General features: G+C 37.3%; 1 protein-coding gene across 4 annotated transcripts in view; it reads right to left on the bottom strand.

Annotated features, from left to right (window-relative positions):
• The window catches only part of RBMS3 (RNA binding motif single stranded interacting protein 3), a 1,161,208-nt gene that overhangs the window by 832,698 nt on the left and 304,684 nt on the right, over positions 1-23,826 (bottom strand). For all 4 annotated transcript variants that reach the window (XM_064378594.1, XM_064378591.1, XM_064378595.1 and 1 more), the window contains exon 2: positions 12,993-13,166. In XM_064378594.1, coding sequence (XP_064234664.1) covers positions 12,993-13,118 — 126 coding nt within the window. In that variant the 5' untranslated portion in view covers positions 13,119-13,166. The remainder of the gene's footprint in view (positions 1-12,992; positions 13,167-23,826) is intronic.

A 23,826-nucleotide genomic window follows, 5' to 3' on the forward strand; every position in this document is an offset into this window, starting at 1 on the left:
TATTCTGCCTCTGCAGCTGGCTATTGGGTTTAGAGGTATACAATTTATTATATTTTTGTTTTCAGTAGTAGTGTTTAAATACACATCTCAGTTTAAAGAGCTATTGAACAATAACCATCTACATCCAAAAGATGTTTAGGAAGAAGTTTGAATTTTCACTTTAACTTTAAAATATATTTGAAAAGTTGGAGTGTTTGTCCCAAAAGAATCTGCACCAATTTTGTAATTGAAAGAAAAAAAAAAAGGTCCATCCAGCCTTACTGGGTCTTCATACAGGAGTGATTATAGAGATGCTCCAGTGAGCTCAGCTGATAAGCTGATGTAATTTAAGTTCATTGCCTGTGACTGCTACAAAGCTAGTTCTTAACAGATTGCACTGAAAGTCTCTTCATCAATGTGACTGATAGAATTTGCCTTCCTAAAAGGCTGAAGGGAGCTAATCAGAGCATTTTTTTGTTTTTAAGCTTAAAATTATTTTACTTTTTCAAAAGGGAACCATTGCAATGGAAGTATGTTTTGTCATGGTTTCTATCAAAGACTCAGCTTTACAAGATTGTGTTTAGAAGGCCTCACTCATAGATAAATAACAGATAAAACCGGTAACGTATGTCAGCTGCAGCATTTAGAGAGGTGCTGATCATAAACTAAAACCTTTTCCATCTCCTGTGCCTTTTGTATGAATGGTGCCACTTTTGTAAAAAAAAAAAAAAAAAAAAAAATCTTTAAATTATTCTCATGTGAGATTCTCTGTTATAAAGAGAATTTAATCTTGATCCAGTGATCATAACCAAACTGTATAAGACACAATGTTATCAACGAAAATATTTGAATCTAGTTTATTTCTATAAGGTAATATTTTGTTGATAATTTTAAAATTCACAATTTAATGTGACATTTATTGAATTTAAGCAATTTCAATGTTAATTTTTAATAATTATCAAGGTAGGAGATTAAAAAAAAATCAAACATACAAAACTGGGTAGAACACCATATACACAGCCTGGATTTCCATCAGTGTCTTATGAAATTCAACCATTTGCCATGGGAGGTACAGACCAAGCCCAGATGGATGGCTAAATCCTTTCCCCAGAACATCTGTTTGGAACACTCAGAATTAAGTAGTACCGAGCCATGCATTATGGAAATGGTATAAGGAACTATAGGAGAGAGGAAAGGCCATGGGAAGGGAGACTCTCATGGCTAGGAACCAAACAAAGGAAATGAAATACACGAGATGACATCTGAGTTTTTCAGACCATGTGTGAAAAATAAGTCAGAAGTGAGAGAAACAGAACAGGAATCTCAATTTTATCTAGAAAACACTATCTTTTGGAAAAAAGCATATGAAACAAATAGCATTTAAATCTTAGACCTTACTAAAAATGACCAAATCTGGGCAAAGTTTTAATGCTTTCCTAGTCTTGGTCTACTAAAGCGTGAATGTTAAGCAGCAAATAAAGGAGAAAGGTTGAAATTTCCAGGCAGACACAAGTAAGTCTTTTGGTACCTGAGTGGCTCTCAATAGCTTAAAACCTGAGTCTCAGGGTCTTTAAAACAGATGCCAACCCGAGAGTATAAACTGGGAGTCTGTAAGCCTTCTTTGCTGATCCAAATTGAAATTGATTTCTTTCTTATTTTAATATAATTTGTATTTATTAAGTGATTTATAAATAATAATTCTATGTTCAGCTGCTTTACAGATATTATCTCATTAAATTCTCACAATGATTTCTTTCATATTTTAATATAATTTGTATTTATTAAGTGACATAAATAATAATTCTGTGTTCAGCTGCTTTACATATATTATATCATTAAATTCTCACAATGACATTAAAAAGTCTGTAATTGTCTTATTATATAAAGAAGGAAGTTTATTGTGAGACATTCAATAACTTTGCTCTAGGTCAAACAGCTAGAGCAATGATAGTTGGGATATGCACCCAACTCAGACTGGTTCCAGGGTCCCAAAGTTCAGCTATAACTTGCCTGCAACTTCCTCAAATTATAGTGTTTAAAGGGCCCACATTTAACATTTGGGGATCATTGGTTTAGAACCTTGCTACCAGTATCTAATATCTGTCTGTTTCCTTAGTTCTCTTCTCTAGATTTTAAGCAACTTGAATATATGGACACTTTATAATATTGGTCATCCCCTTCTTCTTCTACTCTGCTCCCTATTGCTGTGCTCACCCAATGCAATGCCCAGCAGAGAGCATCTACTCAATGTTCGCTGCACTGATGACATGACCTCCAAGTTCAAAAGCATTGAAAGAGTCATTGCTGGGACTCAGCTTCTCCAAGAAGGATATATGAACACTAGACAACTGAAGTATAGTCAGGAAGCAAATACATTTTCACAAATCAAGTCCTGGCCTCTGAAGAATTATATTTAAAAAGGTGCAAAGTTTAGGACAGGAAAACCTAGTGTGTTCTCCTTGACCATGTACAAATGAGCATTGACAAACCAGACACATGGCCAAGAATTGCAGATTCTTTTAAAATATGATGAATACTTTAATATTATAATCACAAAAAATCCAAATTCTTTTAAAATATTATGATATAAACAGGAGTTGGCTTTTAGTCTATGATTCTAAAAATTTGGTTTCAATAAACCTGTATCTTCTAGGAGATACCTCAGGGCATATTGGGGGAGGCCAAAGAGCATAGGTCTGGGTACCTATAGCAGACACTGCTGGCTATTTTCCAATAGTCATTTTCCTTTCTTGGCATTTACAGAATCCTGAGTCTATTTGGGTAACAATGTACTAAGGCTGAACCCTGCAGCACCACACACACTACTGTAGACCCAAGGTCCAGGCCAGCTCCAGCATATCCAGAATCTACATTTAGTACCCCACTTTCAAAGAAAACTTACCAGTAGAGAAAATCACTTAATCATAAAGGTAGATCGCAAGAGAGAAAGAAAACGGAATGACCAGAAAACAATGAACAAAGTGACACTTGTAAGCTGTCACATATCAATAATTACATTGAACTGAAATGGATTAAACTATCCAATCAAAGAGTTAAAAGGGAAGAAATTACAAGGAGTATTTCAAAATATCTTGAGACAAATGAAAATGAAAACAAAACGTACCAAAACATAGCAAAAGCAGCTCTAAGAGTAAAGTTTATAGCAATAAACACATACATCAACAAAGGAGAAAGATCCCAAATAAACAACCTAGCATTACACTTCATGCAACTAGAAAAACAAGAACAAACTAATCCCAAAGTTAGCAAAAAGCAGAAAATAATAAAGAACAAAGGACAAATAAATGAAATAAGACTAGAGAAACCGTAGCAAAGAAACAGAATTAAGAGTTGATTTTTGAAAGAGATAAACAAAATCACCAAATCTTTAGCTAGACTTAAAAAAAAAAGAGCTAAGACTCAAATAAAATCAGAAAGGAAAAGAGGAGATATTATAACTTACACCATAGAAATATAAAAGAGCATGAGACTACTGGGAAAAATTACACGCCCATAGATTGCATAGTGTGGAATAAATGGTACATTTCCGGACACATGCAACCTGCCAAGATTGAATCACAAAGAAATGGACTATCTGAACAGACTAATAATGAGTAAGGAGACTGAAGTAATAAAACACAGTCCATCAAAGAGAAGCCAAGGCCGGGCGTGGTGGCTCATGCCTGTAATCCCAGCACTTTGGGAGGCCGAGGTAGGCAGATCACGAGGTCAGAAGATAGAGAACATCTTGGTCAACATGGTAAAACCCCGTCTCTACTAAAAATACAGAAATTAGCCAGGCATGGTGGTGTGCACCTGTAGTCCCAGCTACCTGGGAGGCTGAAGCAGGAGAATCACTTGAACCCAGGAGGGGGAGGTTGCAGTGAGCCCAGTGCCACCACTGTATTCTAGCCTGGGTGACAAGCGCAAAACTGTCTCAAAAAATAAAAAAAAAGAGAGAGAGACAAGCCCAGACCTAATGGCTTCACTGCTAAATTCTATCAAACTTTTAAAGACCTATTTCCAATCATTCTCAAATTCTTTCAAAAAATTGAATAAAAGGGAATACTTCCACATTCCTTTTTTCAAGGCCGGCTAATTTATCCTGATACCAAACCAAAGAAGGATACTGCAAGAAAAGAAAATTACAGGCCAATATCCCTGATGAACATGGATACAAATGTTCACAACAAAGTACTAGCAAACCAAATTTCACAGCATACTAAAAGAAAAATGCTCAAAATCACTAATCATGAGAGACACACAAATTAAAACCAATGAGATATCCTCTCACATCTACAAGAATGGCTATTATCAAGAAGACCAATGATAACTAGTTTTGAAGAGAATGTGGAGAAAGGTGAACCCTTGTGCACTGTTCATATACAGTCATTATGAAAAAATGTATGAAGATCCCTTTAAAAAGTAAAACATAGAACTACCATGTTACCTAGCAATCCCACCACTGGGCATGATCCAATGGAAGCAAAATCAGTATGTTCAAGAGATATCAGCACTCCCATGTTCATTGCAGCATTATTCACAGTAGCCAAGATATGGAATCAATCTGTATTCATCAAGAAATGAAGAAAATGTGTATGTATGTATGTCTAGATATACACACACATATATGTGTATATATGTGTGTATGTATGTATCTCCATATATGTACATATTGGTATGTATGTATATGTGTGTGCATGTGTATGTGTATATATATATACACATATATGCACATTTGTATACATATACACACACATACACAAAATAGAATACTATTCAGCCTTTAAAAAGAAGGAAAACCTAGCATTTATGACAACATGGATGAATGTGGAGTACATTATGTTAAATGTAATTAGTCAGGCACCAGACAAATACATGATCTCACTTATGTGTGGAACCTAGAAACATTGAATTCATAGAGGTATAGTAGAATGGCAGTTACCAGAGACTGGAGTGGGTTGGAGGAAATGGGAAGACGTTGATCAGAGGATACAAAATTTCAGTCAGATGGTAAGAATAAGTTCAATAGATGTATTGTACAACATTGTGGCTATAGTTAATAACAATGTATTATACTCTTGAAAATTCCTGAGGGAGCAGATTTTAAGTGTTTTCACCACAAAAAAATAAGAATATGAAGTAACGCATTTATTGATTAGCTTGATTTAGCCATCCCATAATTTATACATATTTAAAAATGGTATTTACCATAAATGTATATAATCACTATTTGTCAATTTAAAAACTTATTTAAAAGGTTTCTAAAAATTGTGGCACAAGGTAAAATCCCCTGCTTTCTTCCTTCCTTCCTGGAGCACTATACTATATAAATGAAAGGTTTGGAGTTGTAGGTCTTATCTGGTTTCAAAGAGAGGAGACATCACCAACACACAGGATGGCAAAGGAGAAAAGGCAGAAGGAGTCTGCCTCCTAGTTGATGTTGATCAACAGTGACACCAAATGTAGAAATAGTTATTGTTCCAGTTACTATCTCTGAAAAATAAACTATCCCGGGTTTAGTGGCTTAAAACTGCAGCCATTTTGTTATGATCACTGTTTCTGCGGGTGAGAAATTTGAACAGAAAACAATGCGAACGATTTGTGTCTGCTCTGTCATGCCTAGGGCATTAGATGGGAAGACACTGCTATCTGAAAGTGGCTCAGATAGTTAGAGAATGTCATCTGGAGGGTCTTTCACACTCATGTCTGATACCTCAAGAAGTAGGCCCAAGAAACTACTGCACAGAGAACCTACATATGGCCTTTCCATGTGGCTTGGGATTCTTCATTGCATGGCGATTGGAAGAGTGTGGTGACAGTGTCCAGAGAGAAAGCATTCAGAAACTAAGCTTTTCAAGAAAACCAGACAGACACTGCATAGCTCTTTCTAAGCTAAAAGTCACATTGCATCACTTCTGCCACAGTCTATCAATTAGAATTGAGTTACAAAGGCCAGCCAGTTTCAAGAAGAGGGCTTTGAGATACCATTTCTCGTTTGGGGAATGACAATATCATATTGCAGAGAGAAATGTGGAATAGGTGGTATTATTGCAGCCATCTTTGACAAATATAAATGTCCACCTCTACATCCAGGCTTTTTTACTAAGACAATTAATATAAAACTTACCATTTGAAGCCACTGTCTGTTGGTTGTTCTGTGATGAGTAGCAAAATAATTTTAACTGATAAAGTTTCTTAACTCACCTTAAATGAAGATAACCATGTTATTATCTGCCTTGTATATTTAGTCTTGGAGATTTTTGTTGCGGGAAAAAATGATAACCTTAGATGTGCTATACAATGAAAGAGATACAGATGTGCTGAGTATCTAATCTCTTGGACTTTGGAAAATTTAAGCAGATTTGTGGGCAGCTAGAGTTGTGAATTCTGAGCAGCTCCTTTCACTAAGAGTGGTCTCCATGATGTAAAAAATGAAGTTTAGGAAAACTACCATTGAGCCAAAGTCTTCAAACTTCACATATGCCTAGAAGAATTTTGAGAAATTATGTGCCCTGTATCCCATTTTTAGTTATCTAAAAATCTTATGATAAATTTAAATAATTGCAAAAGATGTAAGTTCCAGACTATCATTCTCCCTTAGCACAGGGATAGGTACATGGCTGGAAAAGACTAGAAGCCCCACTGGTTTATGGTATTTGATTAATCATTACATGAAACATCGCCTTCAGTGGTGCTCCCTGGGAAGATTTTAAACCCTGCAGCAATGGAGCACAGTAAGATTTATGTGCAAGAAATATGCCTTTTTTTGTAAAGAGCTATGGTAGGGAGACCATTTATAATATAACTTCTAAACCTAAACACTTTTTAGAGTTGAGGGGATATCATTAATGCGAGGAAATAAGCATAAACTAGGAAAACTGGGGAATATGTTGACCTTAGCTATTGTAGTACTGGTAAGTTTTCAGGCAAATCAGTTTGCAAAAGAGAATCCACAGTATCTGGAGATCCGTTCATTATATTGTTGAAAACTACCTATTTTCAGTACTTTTTGAAAAGTTTTCCATAGCTCCAAGAGTTTAGGTAGACCTATTGTTAAGCTAGTATAGAGCAATACTGATTGTTAAAGTGTTGGTACACTTCCACACGTTAGTAAATAGAATAAAAATAATTAGAATAACCAATGAAAACTAATAATCTAAATTCCAGCATTTGTGTATCATTTCAGAAACTACAAACAAGTAAGCTGTGATTCCAAGATATCTTTCTGGCTTAGGCATAAGAGGGTAGAGACAGAGGACCTGTGACAGAGGATTTGCTATTTATTTGCAAAGTTGGTGGGTTGTCTTGATGCATAAAAGTCCTCATGTGGAAGAAAGGAGACTTGCAACCTCTTCCTGTCTTTTCTACATACTTCTAAAAAAAACTGTGTGTCCCTGTCCATGGGGAAAATCATAGTCTGGGCTGAGGAAACAGCTATTCAGGCTACTAGATACCATGGATAGAGGCAGTTAGCATGGACATAGACAGAAAATGCCTTTACTGTGGACTAATCATCCTTCTGGTAGGTTTGGGGAATCCTTGATTCATCTGACAACTTAATTCTTGGTGAAAGGCAGTTGTCTCTGTGCCTTTTAAACAAGATTCTAGGGAGGGAATCTCCTGGAAACCTATTTAATGACTAAAAGAGAGACTCTTCCAGCAAGACAGTACTAGGGTTGCTCCCATCTTTCAGATCTTTTTTTGAAAGAGAAAATTAGTGCCAGCCTTCCCACTTTTCTTCTCCTGTGTGTCTGCTATTTTCTGGAGGGATAGACGAGGGCTTAGAAAAAGACTCTACTACCTGCAGGCAGTATGAACCTCTGAGCACATTCCTATCACTGTTCTATTTTCTTTACCTTTTCTTTTCTTTACCTCTTTCTGCTTTGTCTCGTTTATTAACTGGGCTACACTTGGGCATTGTCTCCTGATTAGCCTCAATGGGGTGCAAAGCCATATCATACTTCCTCACTGGAAAAGGAAAAGAAGATGATACACAGGCTCCTGGCCTCAGCACCTAGAATCAGATCATCCCCATCTACTTTCCCTCTATTTCTCATTCCCTTTTTCTTCTTCTTCATGTCCCTAGGATCATTTAAATTATAACAGTTTCAAGTGTGAGAAGAGAAAGGAGCAAGAGTGGAATAGACGCAGGGAGAGCAGAGAGCTAGTATGAAGGCAGCCAATGAATCCTCTTCCTTATAATTAACATTATCCTCATATAATGGTTGTCAATTAATAGAAAGTTGTTGGAAATTTGATGTTGTTCCATCCGTCAAGTCATGAAGCAGACAGAGTTATCATTTAGCTAGTAACAGAGGTGTCAAATGAAAGATCACACCAATACACTACTCCATATATACTATTTGGAAACTTGAAGAATAATTTTTGGAATAAAATATGCTACAAATAATATGACTAAGAAATTCATATTACATATTAGTAGCTTCCTTGAAAAATAAAAGGTATTGTCATATTTAATATGTGACTTAAAAGTTATATTATTGCATTACTTGAATATTACTTTCTGCCCCTTTTTGAATATTATCTAAGTTGATGAGGGCATTCTAGATGCCTGGAAATTTCTTCTTCATTTACTAGTGCAGTGAATAAAACATTGGTAGAGCTTTAGTCATCCTGTCTTTGTATTTTCTTTTAACATATGTATTGGAGTAGTTACCAAGAGGATAGTTATTATTGGCTACATTTTAGAAGTGGAAAACAGTGGATTTCTGGAAAATCAAACTTGTATTTGTGAGTTTAAATAATTTTGAATTGCTACAGGGATTTCATCCTTCATCACTCAAATAATTCCTCTCATATTATCTCCCTCAGTAAGATAAGCCTCATTAATTTCAAGAAGCCCCAAATACTTACCTAATGACTCAGAAATTAGTCATCGAGTCATGGAATATTATGATCATAGTAAGGTGAATAATGGTTCACAGAATGTCTATGATCTAATCCCCAGAACCTGTGAGTGACTTCATGTGGCAAAATAAAATTTGCAAATGTGATTAAGTTAAAAGTATTTAGACATGGAGATTAGCCTGGATTAGCCAGGTGGGTCCTTAAATGAAATCACAAGTTACCTTGTAAAAGGGAGGCAGAGAAAAATTTGAGGGAAGGTGATATGAAGATGGAGAGAGAGAGATTGGAAGATGCTATGCTGCCTGCCTTGAAGATGAAAGAAGGCCCTATGAGCCAAGATTTACAATGAATATAGCTCTGGAAGTTGGAAAAGGCCAAGGAATAGATTCTCCTCTAGAGTCTCATGAGGGAGCATAGCCTTACCAACACTTCGATTTCAGCTCAGTGAAACTCATTTCAGACTTCCAACCTTCAGAACTGTAAAAGACAGACACACGGTTTTTAGCTCAAAGTTGGTGGTAATTTGACAGCAGTCACAGGAAACTAATACAGTGATGTACAAAAGAGCTCTGAGAAAAACCTTACTTGGTCAGGCAGAGGCCTAACTGCATTCTGAGATGAAATCTCAGATTAAATCTGAGAATAAAATCTCAAGGTTGCCAATTTCAAGTTAACTAACTGGACATTCGTGAGATATCAGGATTCCTCAGAAGCAGGGGAAGAGAGGAAGAGGCGAGCCCTTTGGGTCATATATACTTACTAGACAAATACCACATTGGCTGACACCCTTGTAACTCCAGGAAATCCAGTTAAAAAACTGGAAATCTTCAATCAAACTAGTGACTTGGAGAAAAGGACATGAGTCTCACAAGGCAGGCAGAGCATTTATAGCTCCATTAAAGGCTACTAAATTATATGACTCAAAAAAATCACTGGGAATCTATTCAGACAAGAATTCCACTTCTGTGGTTTTAACCACAAAACCTCTGTGGATCTTAGACTGCACAGCAACTATGGAATCCACTCTCACATTTTGAAGCCCCAAATATTTCTCTTGCAAAATGGACTCAAGTAAAAACTATGAAATAGTCAATATTTTTGCATGTTGTCCTGCAAACCCAGCCCTCGGAGTCTCCCTATATTGAACCTCTGGTTTATTTTTAGATTACATAATTCCTTTCACAAAGCAGTAGCAGAGTTAAGTGAGCAATGATCTCTGAGTCAAGAGTTTAATGCTATCTGATCAGGCAAGGGAAGAAAATTGGAAAGAAAGTTATAATGTTGGAATAATGAAAGAATGCCAAGTAGGCTTTAAATTTGCTCCTCAGAGTGTCCTTGAAATCAGAAATGACTATTTTTTAAGGATTTTCTAATCTTTTGCTTCTAGTTTTCTTATTTGACTCACTTGACTCACAGCAGTGGGACAAAAGAAAGTATCATCTGCTGGGCTTTAAAGCACAAAAAGTAGATAGATAATCTGTAATTTTCCTGGCGGTTTCTAAGACATGATAGCACCTATAGTTTCTTCCTACCCCCAGACATAAAATCGAGTATCCTATAAATCCAAATATTTCTCTAAAGAGTAACATGCACATTTAAACTAAATGGTTAGCAAGGGTTCTATCTGGGATATAATCATGTAATTGTCCTCAGCATGTGAATACAGACACAATGATTCAATGTCAAGGAGCAATATAATACAATGGATAAGAATCCTAGTGAGAGGCTAGACAGCCAATGTTTGAATCTGAGGCCTCACTTCTGGTTGCATAACTTAGAAAAAGATACTTAATTTTTCTGAACTTCATTTCAATAACCCTTAAAATGATAATAATAGTACCTACCTCCTAGGGCTGTTTTGAAAAAAGTGTGTGGGTGTGCGTGTGTGTGTGTGTATGTGTGTAAAATGTATGTAAAAGTGCTTTGTACAGAGCTTGGAAAACATTAAGTGTTCAATTAATATAAGCTGCTTTTAGATGACCTAGAAGCCAGTAAGAATATGAATTGAAATACTTCATTAAATTACAATTTGTCATCTTCTGGCTTGACAAATAACTACTCAAGAACAAACTAAGGAGACATATTAGATATGAAACTGGTTACTAAAGAAAAATTTATGCAAAATAAATGCAACTTGTTTTTTTTTAAGTATAGAAACAACGTCCATATATTTTGGAACATCAAATGGATCAAAGGATATTACAAGAGAAAGCATTTTCTTGCAGTCACACATATGTGTGTAATACCCTCCTAATTTGACTCTGTGCTTTACTTCTTACTACTCTACCAGAAATTTTCCACTTACCAGCCAGACTGAGCCCTAAAAAAATTATGTCATGTCATTTCCTTGCTTAAAACACTTCAATGGTTTTCCATCACAGTTAAATAAAACACAAACTTCTTACTGGTATTAGAGAGTGCTACTGTTCAATCCAAATAAAGTAGCCCCTGTCTCCTTCTCTGACTTTATCTCTCTATTCTCTCCTAAGTTCCCATGGCTTTCTCCCTGTGTAGGGAACCAGGCTCATTCCTGCCTCAGATCCTTCACACTGATTCCTCTGCTTAGAATGCACATCCTCCCAAACTCTGCCTAGTTATATGTCTTTTTCATTCAGATCTTGGATAAAACCCGGCTTACTGAATGGGACTTGGTGGACCACACAATCTCAAGTAACCACCCAGTTGTTCTCTGTTACTTCAATTTATTTGAAGTCTCTCTGTAGAATTTATTTTGCTTAGCAAATAACATCGTCATATAATTTTCTTTTCTGTTTGCTTCTTTGTATCTATTTATATGTTTATTTATATAACTAACTTTCCCATGTTCTAGAACAGAAGTTCCATAAGAGCAAGACTTAGTCTTATTCACTCTTGTGTTTATTTCACCTAGAAAAATACTGAAACATATTAAATGGTTAATAATGATTAATAAATTATTAAAAGATAAATGAAAAGAAAAGATGGTTATTTAGGTCCAAGTAATTTCAAAATGGTTGTTAACACTATCCTTGTGCATATATCCTGTACATGTCCAATTAAATGCCAAAAGTTTAATTATTGAGTTAAAAGTATGTGCAAATTTAAATTTTGATAGTTATTTCCAAATTGTCTATGAATAAAGTCATATGAATTTACATTTTAAGTGAATTCCTTGAGTCTTCTTTTAAGTGAAATTATGACACAATATTTGAGACACATTCTGTCAACTTAGAAGCCCTGCGTACTTTATAATTCCAGAACCTTAAAATGCAAACAGGATAGCTGAAGTCCAATAGGTCTTCTGAATGAAATGGCTGCAGAATTCATGCCTACTGTGACTCACCAATTAGACGATTGGCTATGAGAGGCATGTGTGATTCACTTTCAAAGGTCTTTCATTTTCTGGGAGTCCTGTGCATGTGTTTTTAGCAATAAAGAGAAATCTTACTAATCAACATTAATAATGACATTTTTCAAGTATTCAAAAAGTAATTTGCAATAAAACAAAAATTTTATTTTGTGAGGATTGAATCGAAACACAGAAAAACGTACTGGTGAAACAGGTACCCTATTCTAAAAGGTCCTCAAATTCCATGAATTAATTTTTCCCTTACTAGGGTTTATTTTCCTTGCCCTTTGAATCCTCTGAGCCAACAACCTCAGATGTCTGTGTAATAGTAACTGGAAAATACCCTACTGATGAATCTATTTCCACATATTTATGTCTGTATAAATAAGTCAACGAGGTCATTGACGAAAGTGGGGGCATCCAGGATCTCCCCCTCACAGGCTTCTCTATGCCATTTTGAAAGACACCCTGTCTCAGCACAAAAGCAACCAACTAAATTCGTATGCAACAGTCAGAAGGAAACCAGAATAAAACTAGAGATATACGTGCATCCAGTCTCTACACCAACACTACACCTTAGAAATAACTTCTAGTGCAATATCAGTTTTCAGCGACAATCATCCCAACACATGTTACTTAAACACTTACAAGACCTTTTTAAATTCTTCTCTCTTTTACTCAAGAGCAGCATATTCTACCTTAGAAGAGTAACAGCATTAGAAAAACAGACCAATTAATAGATATCCACTCTAGATTCAAAATATAACTGCATAAAGCATCGACTTTTCAAAATACAGAGAAATGAGGTACTTACAGCAGGGTGTCCAGCACAGTAGGTATAGCTGGCATGGGACTGGTAGTGCAGGCTTGCTCTTGGAAAGGAGTAGGTATTCCAGGCTGGTTGGCTGCTGTTCCACTGGGAGCTGAAGCCAGGGCTCATGGTCACTCGTGACTTACTAGTTTGATAGGCTCTCACTGTAGAGCTAGACTATCAAAAAGAAAGAAATTCAATGTGCAGATAGCTCTTTATTATACCTGAGCCAGCAATATACCATAGCATGCATTCTCATGTATGACCATGGCACAGGACTTAGCTGATGAAGAGAAATGGCTGACGGTTTAAGAGGATGCATCAAACACCGTTCAAATACTGCATCAAATGCTGTTCTGACTAGGATAAAAGTATTTTCTCACTATTTGAATTTTGACTGGATCACAAAACACAAAGTCTCTTTGAAATTGATCTTACTGAAAACAGTTTTTTTTTTTTTTCTAGCTGCAAGATGCAACTCCAGCCTTCAGAAATGAGATACGTTTTAGTGGTGACAGCGACAGTGATATTTTCAATTAAATAAACCACCTTTCATCATAGTGTTCACCTTAGAAATTCACCATTAGACTCCTCTGAAGGCAATAAACAAAATCTTCGTTTATAAGTATTGGATTAAGGCACAGGTTGGTTCTCAACCCTAAATAATCCTTAAAATTCCATGAGTCTATTGCCTGTCTTGGGAGACATCAGCAGGAATCTGGACACATTTATATAGGTCACCATTCTACTTTCTAAAGACAGTAAAATGGTGAAGGATTCAAAACCATCATTCACCCCCAACCTTCTCTACCAACATAGCTGAAAATAGAGGAGTAGGAAAATATGAACTTTTTACAAGTTAAATATATCTGGTTGTTCATAACTGTGCACAGGGTAGAATTCACCGAAAACAAAACTCACTTGTATCTTCTATCCTTCTTTGTCCTCAGATGGCCATGGCATATAAGGCATATAATAGTTTCTTTTCAGAGAACACTTTCTTCCTCAAATTGCAATAGGCACTTACCCCAGTAGCACAGTAACTTTCACAATAAATTCTATTTATAAATCTCTGGGCACATGCCAACTCAATCACTGGGAAAATGTGCTAATCGCATTGCCATTATATTCAGGAAACCCAGTGGGGAAGAAACTTTTGTCCATGACTGTGTTTCCCATTGGGGTAGATTCTGATACCATTAAATACATAGAAGAACAATTCTCTGAAGACAAGTTTGAGTATCTTGGAATAACCAAAAGAAAGCAAAAAACTCAGCGATGTAAATGTTCTAAGCAGGCCATTTCTCTCACAATGACCGTAAAAGTATTTGGAAAGTGAAAATAAAATTAAAGTCTATGATTTAATGGTAGTTAACAATTTAAAATATTTAAACCAAAAACTGGAGAGCACAGCCTTGTTAAGATAGCCACATTTATATGGTGGTCTGTCTTTCCCCACGCACATTCTCCATCACTACCCTACCATGTATGCTGTCCACATGGTTCAATAGTTCAGTAGTTCAATGAGATACAGTATGACAAAGGTAGGCATACTGCACACCTCCGCAGGACAGACCTCTGTTGGAGAAGTAACAGTGGACTTTTATAAAAATAGACATTTGTGTTTGTTCGAAGTACGTAAGCTGTGTATTTATGTAAAAATCCCTGTTATTTGTATGCCATACACAATCACTTCAAAGAATAAATGAGCCCAACCTACAAAATTTACCTTTAGCCCTGAAAGATTTCACTTCTCCCACAGTTTATTTTCATTTACTTTTGTTATGTTGTGATCACCTTTAAAATCAGTTTCCTCAAAGACAGAATAAGTTTGACTCATTTATCTCTCCTTCAACTGCCATTATCAGTGTCACCAAATTCTACTATATTTATCTAAGAGTTCTTGAATTTATGTTGTACTTTTCATTCCCATTATTACTAACCATTTTTTAGGATTTACGTCAGAGCCACTAAAACTGAATCAAGAACCCTCTACGTTAAGCCTCAGTTGACTCACTACAATAACACTAGATTTGTCTTTCTAAAAGCATGCTTTTATTATATAACTACTCCTTGCTGAAAAATATTCAGTGCCTCTCTACCATCTACTAGATGACATCAAAACTTCTTAGTCTCTCATTTGAGAGTCTAATTTCATTCTGACATCGCGAAGTTTATTTTTTGTTTATTTCCATATAATTTCCACATCCAGACAGAGTGCTGCTCCAGATAGTTTGTTACTCCAAATGACTTATATGCTCATGCCACTGTCACAGTCATCACTTCCTAAGATGTCTTCACCTCCTCTCAATTCACACTTCAATGAACTTGCCAGACTCAAACTTCTATAAACCTATTCCAACAGCCTCAGCCACCAGCCCCCAGGCAATTTTGTTTCTACAAGGCACTGACATTACTGATTTTCTGCCAGTCATCTGATCTTTTCCTCTTTGTGGCTACCCAGGAAATTAACATCGTAATATCATCAGCATAACTCACCAAACTTCTTAATTAGCCTTTCATACTACAACTCTTACGTCCCAACACACATCCATTAGAATAGGTGCCTTATTTGTCTTTCTTAGGAAGCATATCACAACGAAAGAACTTCGGTACCAGTAGTTCATTTTGGAATTGATCCCAGAGAAAATCAGTAGGATAAATCAGTAGGGATAAAGAGTGAGCCAGTAAGTTTGCATCACTGAATAAGTTATTCCTGTGGAGAACTGAGGCTCACTTCCACTTAGGACTCTGGGAGACAGAGGAGAGCATGCCATGGACTTATTCCACTCAACATGTGAGGAAGCTGAAGGATCTCACCTCCAGTTCTCATTTGCATTGGCTAAGGGCTGTTCCTTGAAGCGTTAATTTCTTGGCACTTCTGGCCTGTTCCACATACAGACCAAAAAAAGCTCTCAAGTACAGTGTCCCAGGACACTGTTGACATGTTCTAGAAAAGTAAGTGCCAAGAAGGTATGAGCTGAGTATTGATAGTATCTGCTACTAAATGGATGACTCCCTGAACATTTTTGTATCTGTGACAGAACTCCAGACACTCACATTTTTATTCTAGGTGACTGAGAGCAAGGGCTCAAAAACATTGGTAAATGGGCCTGACCACACTGCCATTACAGACTTGTAAAAGGAATACACAGAAGAAGATATTGCAATGGCCGGTAGATAAAACATAAGATGCTCAAAGTCATTAGTCATCCAGAAAATGCAAAATGAAGCTACAATAATATACAAGTTCATACCCACAAGAATGGCTAAAACTAGAAAGACTGCTAACACTAAATGTTGATTAGTTATTACAGACCTAAACTTCCCATATATCATTTGTGGCTGGATCAAATGATGCACCTACTTTGAAGAAATGTTGGGTAGCATTTAATAAAATTAAATAGGCCAAGCACGGTGGCTCATGCCTGTAATCCTAGCACTTTGGGAAGCCAAGGGGGATGAATCACTTGAGGTCAGAAGTTCAAAACCAGCCTGGTCAACATGGTGAAACCCCATCTCTACCAAAAAAATACAAAAAAAATTAGCCAGGCATGGCAGCGGGTACCTATAATTCCAGTTACTTGGAAGGCTGAGGCAGGAGACTTGCTTAAACCCAGGAGACAGAGGTTACAGTGAGCTGAGATTATGCCACTGCACTATAGCCTGGGTGATAGAGTACAACTCTGGCTTAATATAAATAAATTAAAATGTAAAAAAAAAACATAAGCATATTTCTACCTATGACCCAACAATCCCACCCCTAGTTATTTACCCAAAAGAAAAAATAAATACACAAAAACATTTTATAAGAATATGAAAAGCAGCTTTATTCATAGCAGGCCCAAACTGGAAATGGCCAACTGTCTATCAACAGGAGACTGGATTAAAAAATTGGAGTACATTTATATAATAAAATACTCTTCAGATATCAAAAATAAACTTCTGATATATACAGAGACATGGATGAATCTCAAAATCGTGCCAAATAAAAGAAGACAGGAACAGAAAAATAGATGTTATTTATTTATATGAGGTCCAAGATGAGGAGAATATGTACAGTCTTAGAAATCAGAAAGTGATTGCTGGGGCAGTTGAGGAGTCAAGCAAGCAGCGTAAGGTAATATTCTAGAGTCATAGAAATGTGTGCTATCTTATTTTTTGGGTACTCATTACAGGAAGCATATACTTACCAGAGTTCATCAAATTGAACACTTGAGATCTTTGCATTTTATTATGTCTTAATTATATTTCCATTAAAAAAATATATATACTGCTATTGCAAAAGACTGATTCTGAATTTTCCCTGATAAGAAAGATGAGAGATGGCTCTGAAACTGAAACCCAGTGGTCCCCAAATTCTAATTTTCTAGACTCCATAATTGGCTAATCTGAGTTCCACTATCTTTCCCCTCCTTGGCATGATCTCTGAGAGCAATGCCAGGGAGCATCTAACAGCCAAAAGGCAGGCAGCCAGAAAGAAGAGCAAAGAGTCTGGATAAAGAGCCTCTGAATAACCAAGAGCTGGCAGCATTATCCAGTGTCTGCCAACAGATCAGGGGTCAGGGCTGTTGGAGCAAGAAAAAATGGAGCACAGCACAAAAGAAGAGGCCTCTTACATGCTTCCCGAAATTACAGAGCTCCAGGGAACACTTGCTGTTCTATCTACTCAGTCAGCACTAGCAAACAAAAGAAAGAAAGGGAGGGGTAGAAGGAAGCTGCACGAAGGAAAGAAAATGGAATGAGGAAGCAGAAAATAGCCAATACTATAAGATTCCTAGGCACAATTTAATAAGTGTTAGAGGGAAATAATAACAGCTAACACTTACATGCAACCTACTGTCTATCAAATACTGTTTCAAGTGCTTTATATTTATACTGTAGTGACTCATGTATTCCTCACAACAACATTAAGAAGTCATTATTATTACACTCTGCATTTTGTAGGTGAGGAAACTGAGGAAGAAAGAAAGAAATTTAAAATTTAAGGTCATATAACTACTAAACTGCTGAGTTGGGATTCAAATCCAGGCAGGGGACTTCTTTCATGGATTGGAATCCATGCTCTCAAATATTCTGCTATAATGCTGCTTAGCTTGGGTTCTTCCAAAGCAGATTCTAAAGCAAAGACTGGGTTGGGTTTGTTTGTTTGGGAGGTGGAGGTAGGGAGAGGTAATCCCAAAAAGCAAATGAGAAGGAAGAAACAGAGAGAAAATGAAAAACAATATAAATGTGTGTGTGTGTGTGTGTGTTTATTGTACTTTAGATTCTGGGGTACATGTGCAGATCATGCAGGATTGCTGCACAGGTATATACATGGCAAGGTGGTTTGCTGCCTCCATCCCCCCGTCACCTGTATCTGGCATTTCTCCCTATGTTATCCCTCCCCAACCTCCCCACCCCCCACTGTCCATCCCCTAGCTCCCCGCAGCAGACCCAGGTGTATGATGCTCCCCTCCCTGTGTCTATGTGTTCCCATTGTTCAACACCCACCTATGAGTGAGAACATGCGGTGCTTGATTTCCTGTTTTGGTGTCAGTTTCCTGAGAATGATGGTTTCCAGATTCATCCATATCCATATAAAGGACACGAACTCATCGCATTTTATGGCTGCATAGTATTCCATGGTTTATATGTGCCACATTTTCCTTGTCCTGTCTATCATCGATGGGCAATTGGGTTGGTTCCAAGTCTTTGCTATTGTAAACAGTGCCACAATAAACATACGTGTGCATGTATATTTCTAATAAAACAATTTCTAATCCTTTGAGATCTATGTTATAAGGTATTATCCAAAAATGTAATTCTAAACCTTCCAACCAACTAAATGGACCCCTCCTCTCAGCCAAGGGCACTCCAAAATTAACCTGAAACACACTAGTTCGGGTTATGATGGGAAGGTGGGAAGGTGGGGACAGATATGCCTCATTACCATCCTCCCTTTGGAATGCAGGCGTAACTGACCAGCATTAACATTGAAACAGAGACTTAAGACTGACAAAGCAGACCCTTTGTAGCAATAAGATAATAACATGGCAGATATCAGGCCCTGAAAGAAACTGAAGTCTTTTACCTCCAAACATATTTAATATTGGGTTGTAACCAATATTAGTAACCAATTACTTTTGCATCAACCTATTATGCCTAACATTTCTTTGACATATTTTGAAATGGTCCTGCAAATCCATCTCTTGTGGAAAAATTCTGCATTCTGTAGAGAATCCCCTTCCCTTTCCAGGTCTTTCCTTATCCAGGAGATAATTAACTAAGAGTCTAGAGACTTTTTAAATTTAATAAAAAACATTTACAATCTATTCTCTCAGAAGCTTGCTACCTGGAGTTTCAACTGAATAATAAGAACCTTGGTCTTCATAACTCTTCATCTTTAACCCAGACACTCCCTTCTTTTGATTCTATGTCTTTAAATAAACTCTTTCAACCAACTGCCAACAGGAGAATCTTTGAATCCACCTATGGCCTGGAAGCCCCACCTATGGCCTGGAAGCCCCACCCACCCACTTCAAGTTGTTCCACCTTTCCTGACTGAAGCAATGTATATCTCTTTTTTTTTTAAGATGGAATCTTGCTCTGTTGCCAAGCTAGAGTATGGTGGTGCAATCTCTGCTCACTGCAACCTCCGCCTCCAGGGTTCAAGTAATTCTCCTGCCTCAGCCTCCTGAGTATCTGGTAGTACACATGTGTGTCACCACCCCTAGTTAATTTTTGTATTTTTAGTAGCAATGGGGTTTCACCATGTTGGCCAGGATGTTCGCGATTTCCTGACCTGCCTTGGCCTCCCAAAGTGCTGGGATTACAAGCATGAGCCACCATGCCCAGCTGCAATATATACCTTAAATATATTGATTGATGTCTTATGTCTCCCTAAAATGTAAAAAACCAAGCTGTAGCGTGACCACCTTGGGTACATGTAAGGACTTTCTGAGGTTGTTTCATGAGTATGTACTTAATCTTGGAACAATAAACTTCTAAATTGAGGCCTGTCTCAGATACTTTTTGATTTCCAAAGGTAAGAGCCCTGGATTCTGCTGAGGCCTCTGAGAAGTGCTCAAAACGTCACCTAGAATTGTCCACTGCAAGATGAGAGGTAGAGATTTTGCTACTGGGTAAGGGTTGCCCTCAAGGGAATCATCCCACCAGTACTTCCAAGCTGTGTCTGGACATGAAAGAACAAGCTCCCTTGGCATCTAGAAATTCCTGGGGCAGAAAGTGGAAAGGCACACAGGTAAAATCAGGCAGGATGCTGTCAACTACTAGGTGAGTTAGAACTGTCCTCACGGTTGCAGTTGAAACCAGGGATGACTCAGGGATGAGGATGGGGCAATGTGATACAGTTACTACCATCAACTAAGTAAGAATAATACTTCTATAGGATAACTACTCTAATAATAATAAGTGTAATGGTTAATCACAATATCAATATTAACTGAACACCTGCTTCTGTGCATCTTTCATGAATTGTCTCTCTGAATCACCAAAGCGATCTAATGTTGTAGGTATTATTATCCACATTTTACTGATAAAGAAATTAGAATGTACAGAATCCAGGCAACTTGCTTAAGGATACACCAACTAGTAAGGATACAGAGCTAAGGATTAAGGGTTCAAAGGATACAGAATTATGGTTAATTATCTTACTAATAATCTGTTGTGTCCAAAGAATAAAGCTCAGAAATGCACCACATAGCCCACTCTAAAAGGGAGCTTAAAAAAGAAACCATTATAGGCATATGGTAATATAAATATATCGAGAAAGTAAATGGTCCAAAAGAGCAGAAGATTGTCATAAAATGCAGGAATGGGAATGCCTTGTTGTTATAGAATAATACCATTTTTGCCTGTTGGTAATATGAATATCATGCGATAATATACTAAAGTTACCTCAAGTTCAGCTATCAGTGATGATGCAATAGCCCACTCAAATTGCCTGCATTTGTCTCCTTTAAAAGTTATTCAGCCATTATGGCTGAATGTCCTCAGCAGGAAGAAGTGGCAAGATAATTCTAGAAATAGCCAATGAATTTGCACTGAAACAACTTAAAGTATATTTTAATGACAACTTAAAAATACTGCTTCAGTCTTAAGGATAATTTATGCCCTTTCTAATAAATACTACTAAAATATTTGGAATGTAGTACATGCACTAATAGACCAGAGTATCCTATAATAATTATTGTAGTAGACATGTTTCTGCAGCCTTTGCAGCCCAGCTGGTCCTCTCACAGCTCCCACTGAAGCACATTTTTATACAGACATGGTTATTTCAGGTGATTTCCGCAGCTTGAGTCTAAGTGAACCAGGTAGTCACCTGAACAAGACGGAGCCAATCAGATGTCTTTTCAGGCAATACAGAAATGTCATGCAATGAACTGTAAATCTTACAGGGAATTTGAATTAAGAAATGATGTCAAGGGAAAACTGGGATTTGGTTGTGTGAACGTAGACATAAGCAAAAAAGCCTATCTGGGAAGGAACAGCAGACAGCAGGAGTGAGATAGACAGGGGTCTGAGATGGGGAGAGGGAGAGATGGAGAAAGAAAAGGTATAGAATGTAATAGAGATAAGAGAAGATCTTATTCAAAGGTGGTGAAAGAAATGTTTCAGTTCTGGATGGCTTCTTAGTTTTTGGCTCCAGTTTCTTGCAATACCCAGCTCCACTAGTGATTCTGAGCTCCATAAGTTATTCCTTTATCCAGATATTAAGTTATGGTTTTCTGCTTAGATGATCTTGAGTAGAAATTGCAATTAAATGTCCACTGACTAGGCAAAGTGAAAGGAGCAGATGCACAGAAAGAAGCAGAGCTGAAGGACCATGTGGCTCAGACAGAGAGAGAGAAACCAAGGACTTTCTGGTTCCGATAAGATGTGTAACATGTTTCTTAGGAATCCTGTGTATCGTTCCAGTGACTCCCAGGTTGTCTTCACTAGCTTGAATAAGTTTCTATTCCTAACAAGCAAACAGTTACTTTTCAGACACCGGTAATCTTCCCCTTTGTTCATGTCCTTCCGTTTTCCACTGTAAAATGCATTTATTGTCCTTTATCTTTGGCTTTTAAATCAGCATTTCCAGTTCACATTAAGGATTCAGTGACCCTTCATTGAAGATTTTAAAGTTGTTTCAGTTCTAAAGCCAGATTCACATAATTAAAGATAAAAAGCCTGAACCAAACATTATACATAAATAATGACATTGTAAGTCAAGAAGTTACTATAAAACACTACAAAGAATACGTGAGAAAGGCCATGTAGCAGATTATTAAATATTTGTTGAGAAATATTATCATGCATACGTAGCTTCTACTCCAAAAACAGTGTTATAGGTTTCCACACCTGTATTTTCTGTGTTATTCTTTTTTTTCCCCATTGTTGGTTTTATTTTAGCAGAAATCATTATGAACATCATGATTTGGGAGAATTAGAAAATGTTTATATACGTGTGTGTATGTGTGTGTGTGTATATGTGTGTGTGTGAATACATGTACATGCATTTTTTTAAGTACCCACAATGGACTTTTTGGTAAGCAAATGTCAACATGAAGTTCACAGAGAGGCTAAATGACTTCCTGTGTGTGTTTATTTCCCGTACTGCCTGTGAGGAAGTCTAAAAAGAACAGTTTCTACCCAACAGCTTGAGAGAGTTTCAATAGGTTTTTCAAAGTTACCTCCCCACCCCGTGCCCCAAGCAAAGGATTCCTGCTGTGTGGTTTCTAAAGATTTCACTTACAACTTGCTGAATACAGAGCCTGAATGGACAGTAAAACCCACACCAAACCTCTCTTTGCGCCCTGTGTGGGACAAGTGGTTACTTTGTTCATTTACAAAGGCCTAAAAGAGCGAGAGAGAGACAGAGACAAACTGCCCCTACGGTATAAGAAGCTTCTTTCAAATACATCCTTATAAAGGGATCTAAATCATGGCATTCAAAAGGAAGGAGGCTGCACAAGGAAATGGGTAGAAACTTTTAAGTTCTTCTCATACCCCGTCACCCCAGAGGAACAGAAAATACGTCTTCTCTTCTTTGACGTTATCTTTTGTAACATTCCTCAAAGACGAGTCTCTTGCTTGGTCTCCGTAGATTCGCTTCTCTGAGGAAAGTCAGGCTTTGCTGTTATTGTTATTGTTGCTCCCTTGACGTGGGGATTGTCTTTATTTTTCCAACATCACTTGTTCTGTGACTTGTAAACACAAAGTATTTGAGTGAGCTTTGCTTATCAGAGGCCCTTTTAATAAAATAATCATAAAACGTGGTGCTTTCTGGCACTTAATTTTATTGTTATTGTCAAGCTTCAAAACTTCAAAGGGTGGAATGTGATAGAACATTTTTTTGTGCTCTAGTCGTCATGTCTTAGGGCTCTTGCCAGCCAAGCTGTGCTTCCAGAGCTCCCACTGAAGACTGTCCCTAGACTAGCAAGGTTAAACCAGGTGACCCCTCCCACTTGCATCTGATTGGACTAGAGAATCTCCTGATCTGCCCTGACTCCTCACATGCTGTCTCCTAAAAATCGGTAATTGCCACTCAGTGACTAGTAAATCTCTAATAGGACACGTAAGAAGAAGCTCTGTCCACTATTAAATATTAATGATTACAGCGAGGGTTTCTGGCGTGAATGTGAATGGAGAGGTAATTTCAAATTCTGCCAGTTGCTTTCACACAATTCGCTGGGAAAGGATAGGCAGGTGTTCGACTTAAAGCCTAGACACGAATTTTGACCATGCCCATTTCTACTTAGTGATCCTAAGTAAGTCACTCCAAAACTCTGCCCTCTCCCCTCAGGTGAAAATCCCTGGCTCATTGGGTTACTGTGGAGGTTAAAATAAA

This window comes from Aotus nancymaae, unplaced genomic scaffold (assembly GCF_030222135.1).
Source record: "Aotus nancymaae isolate 86718 unplaced genomic scaffold, 86718_ANA_hifiasm-v0.15.2.pri h1tg000019l, whole genome shotgun sequence".
Classification (NCBI taxonomy): domain Eukaryota; kingdom Metazoa; phylum Chordata; class Mammalia; order Primates; family Aotidae; genus Aotus; species Aotus nancymaae.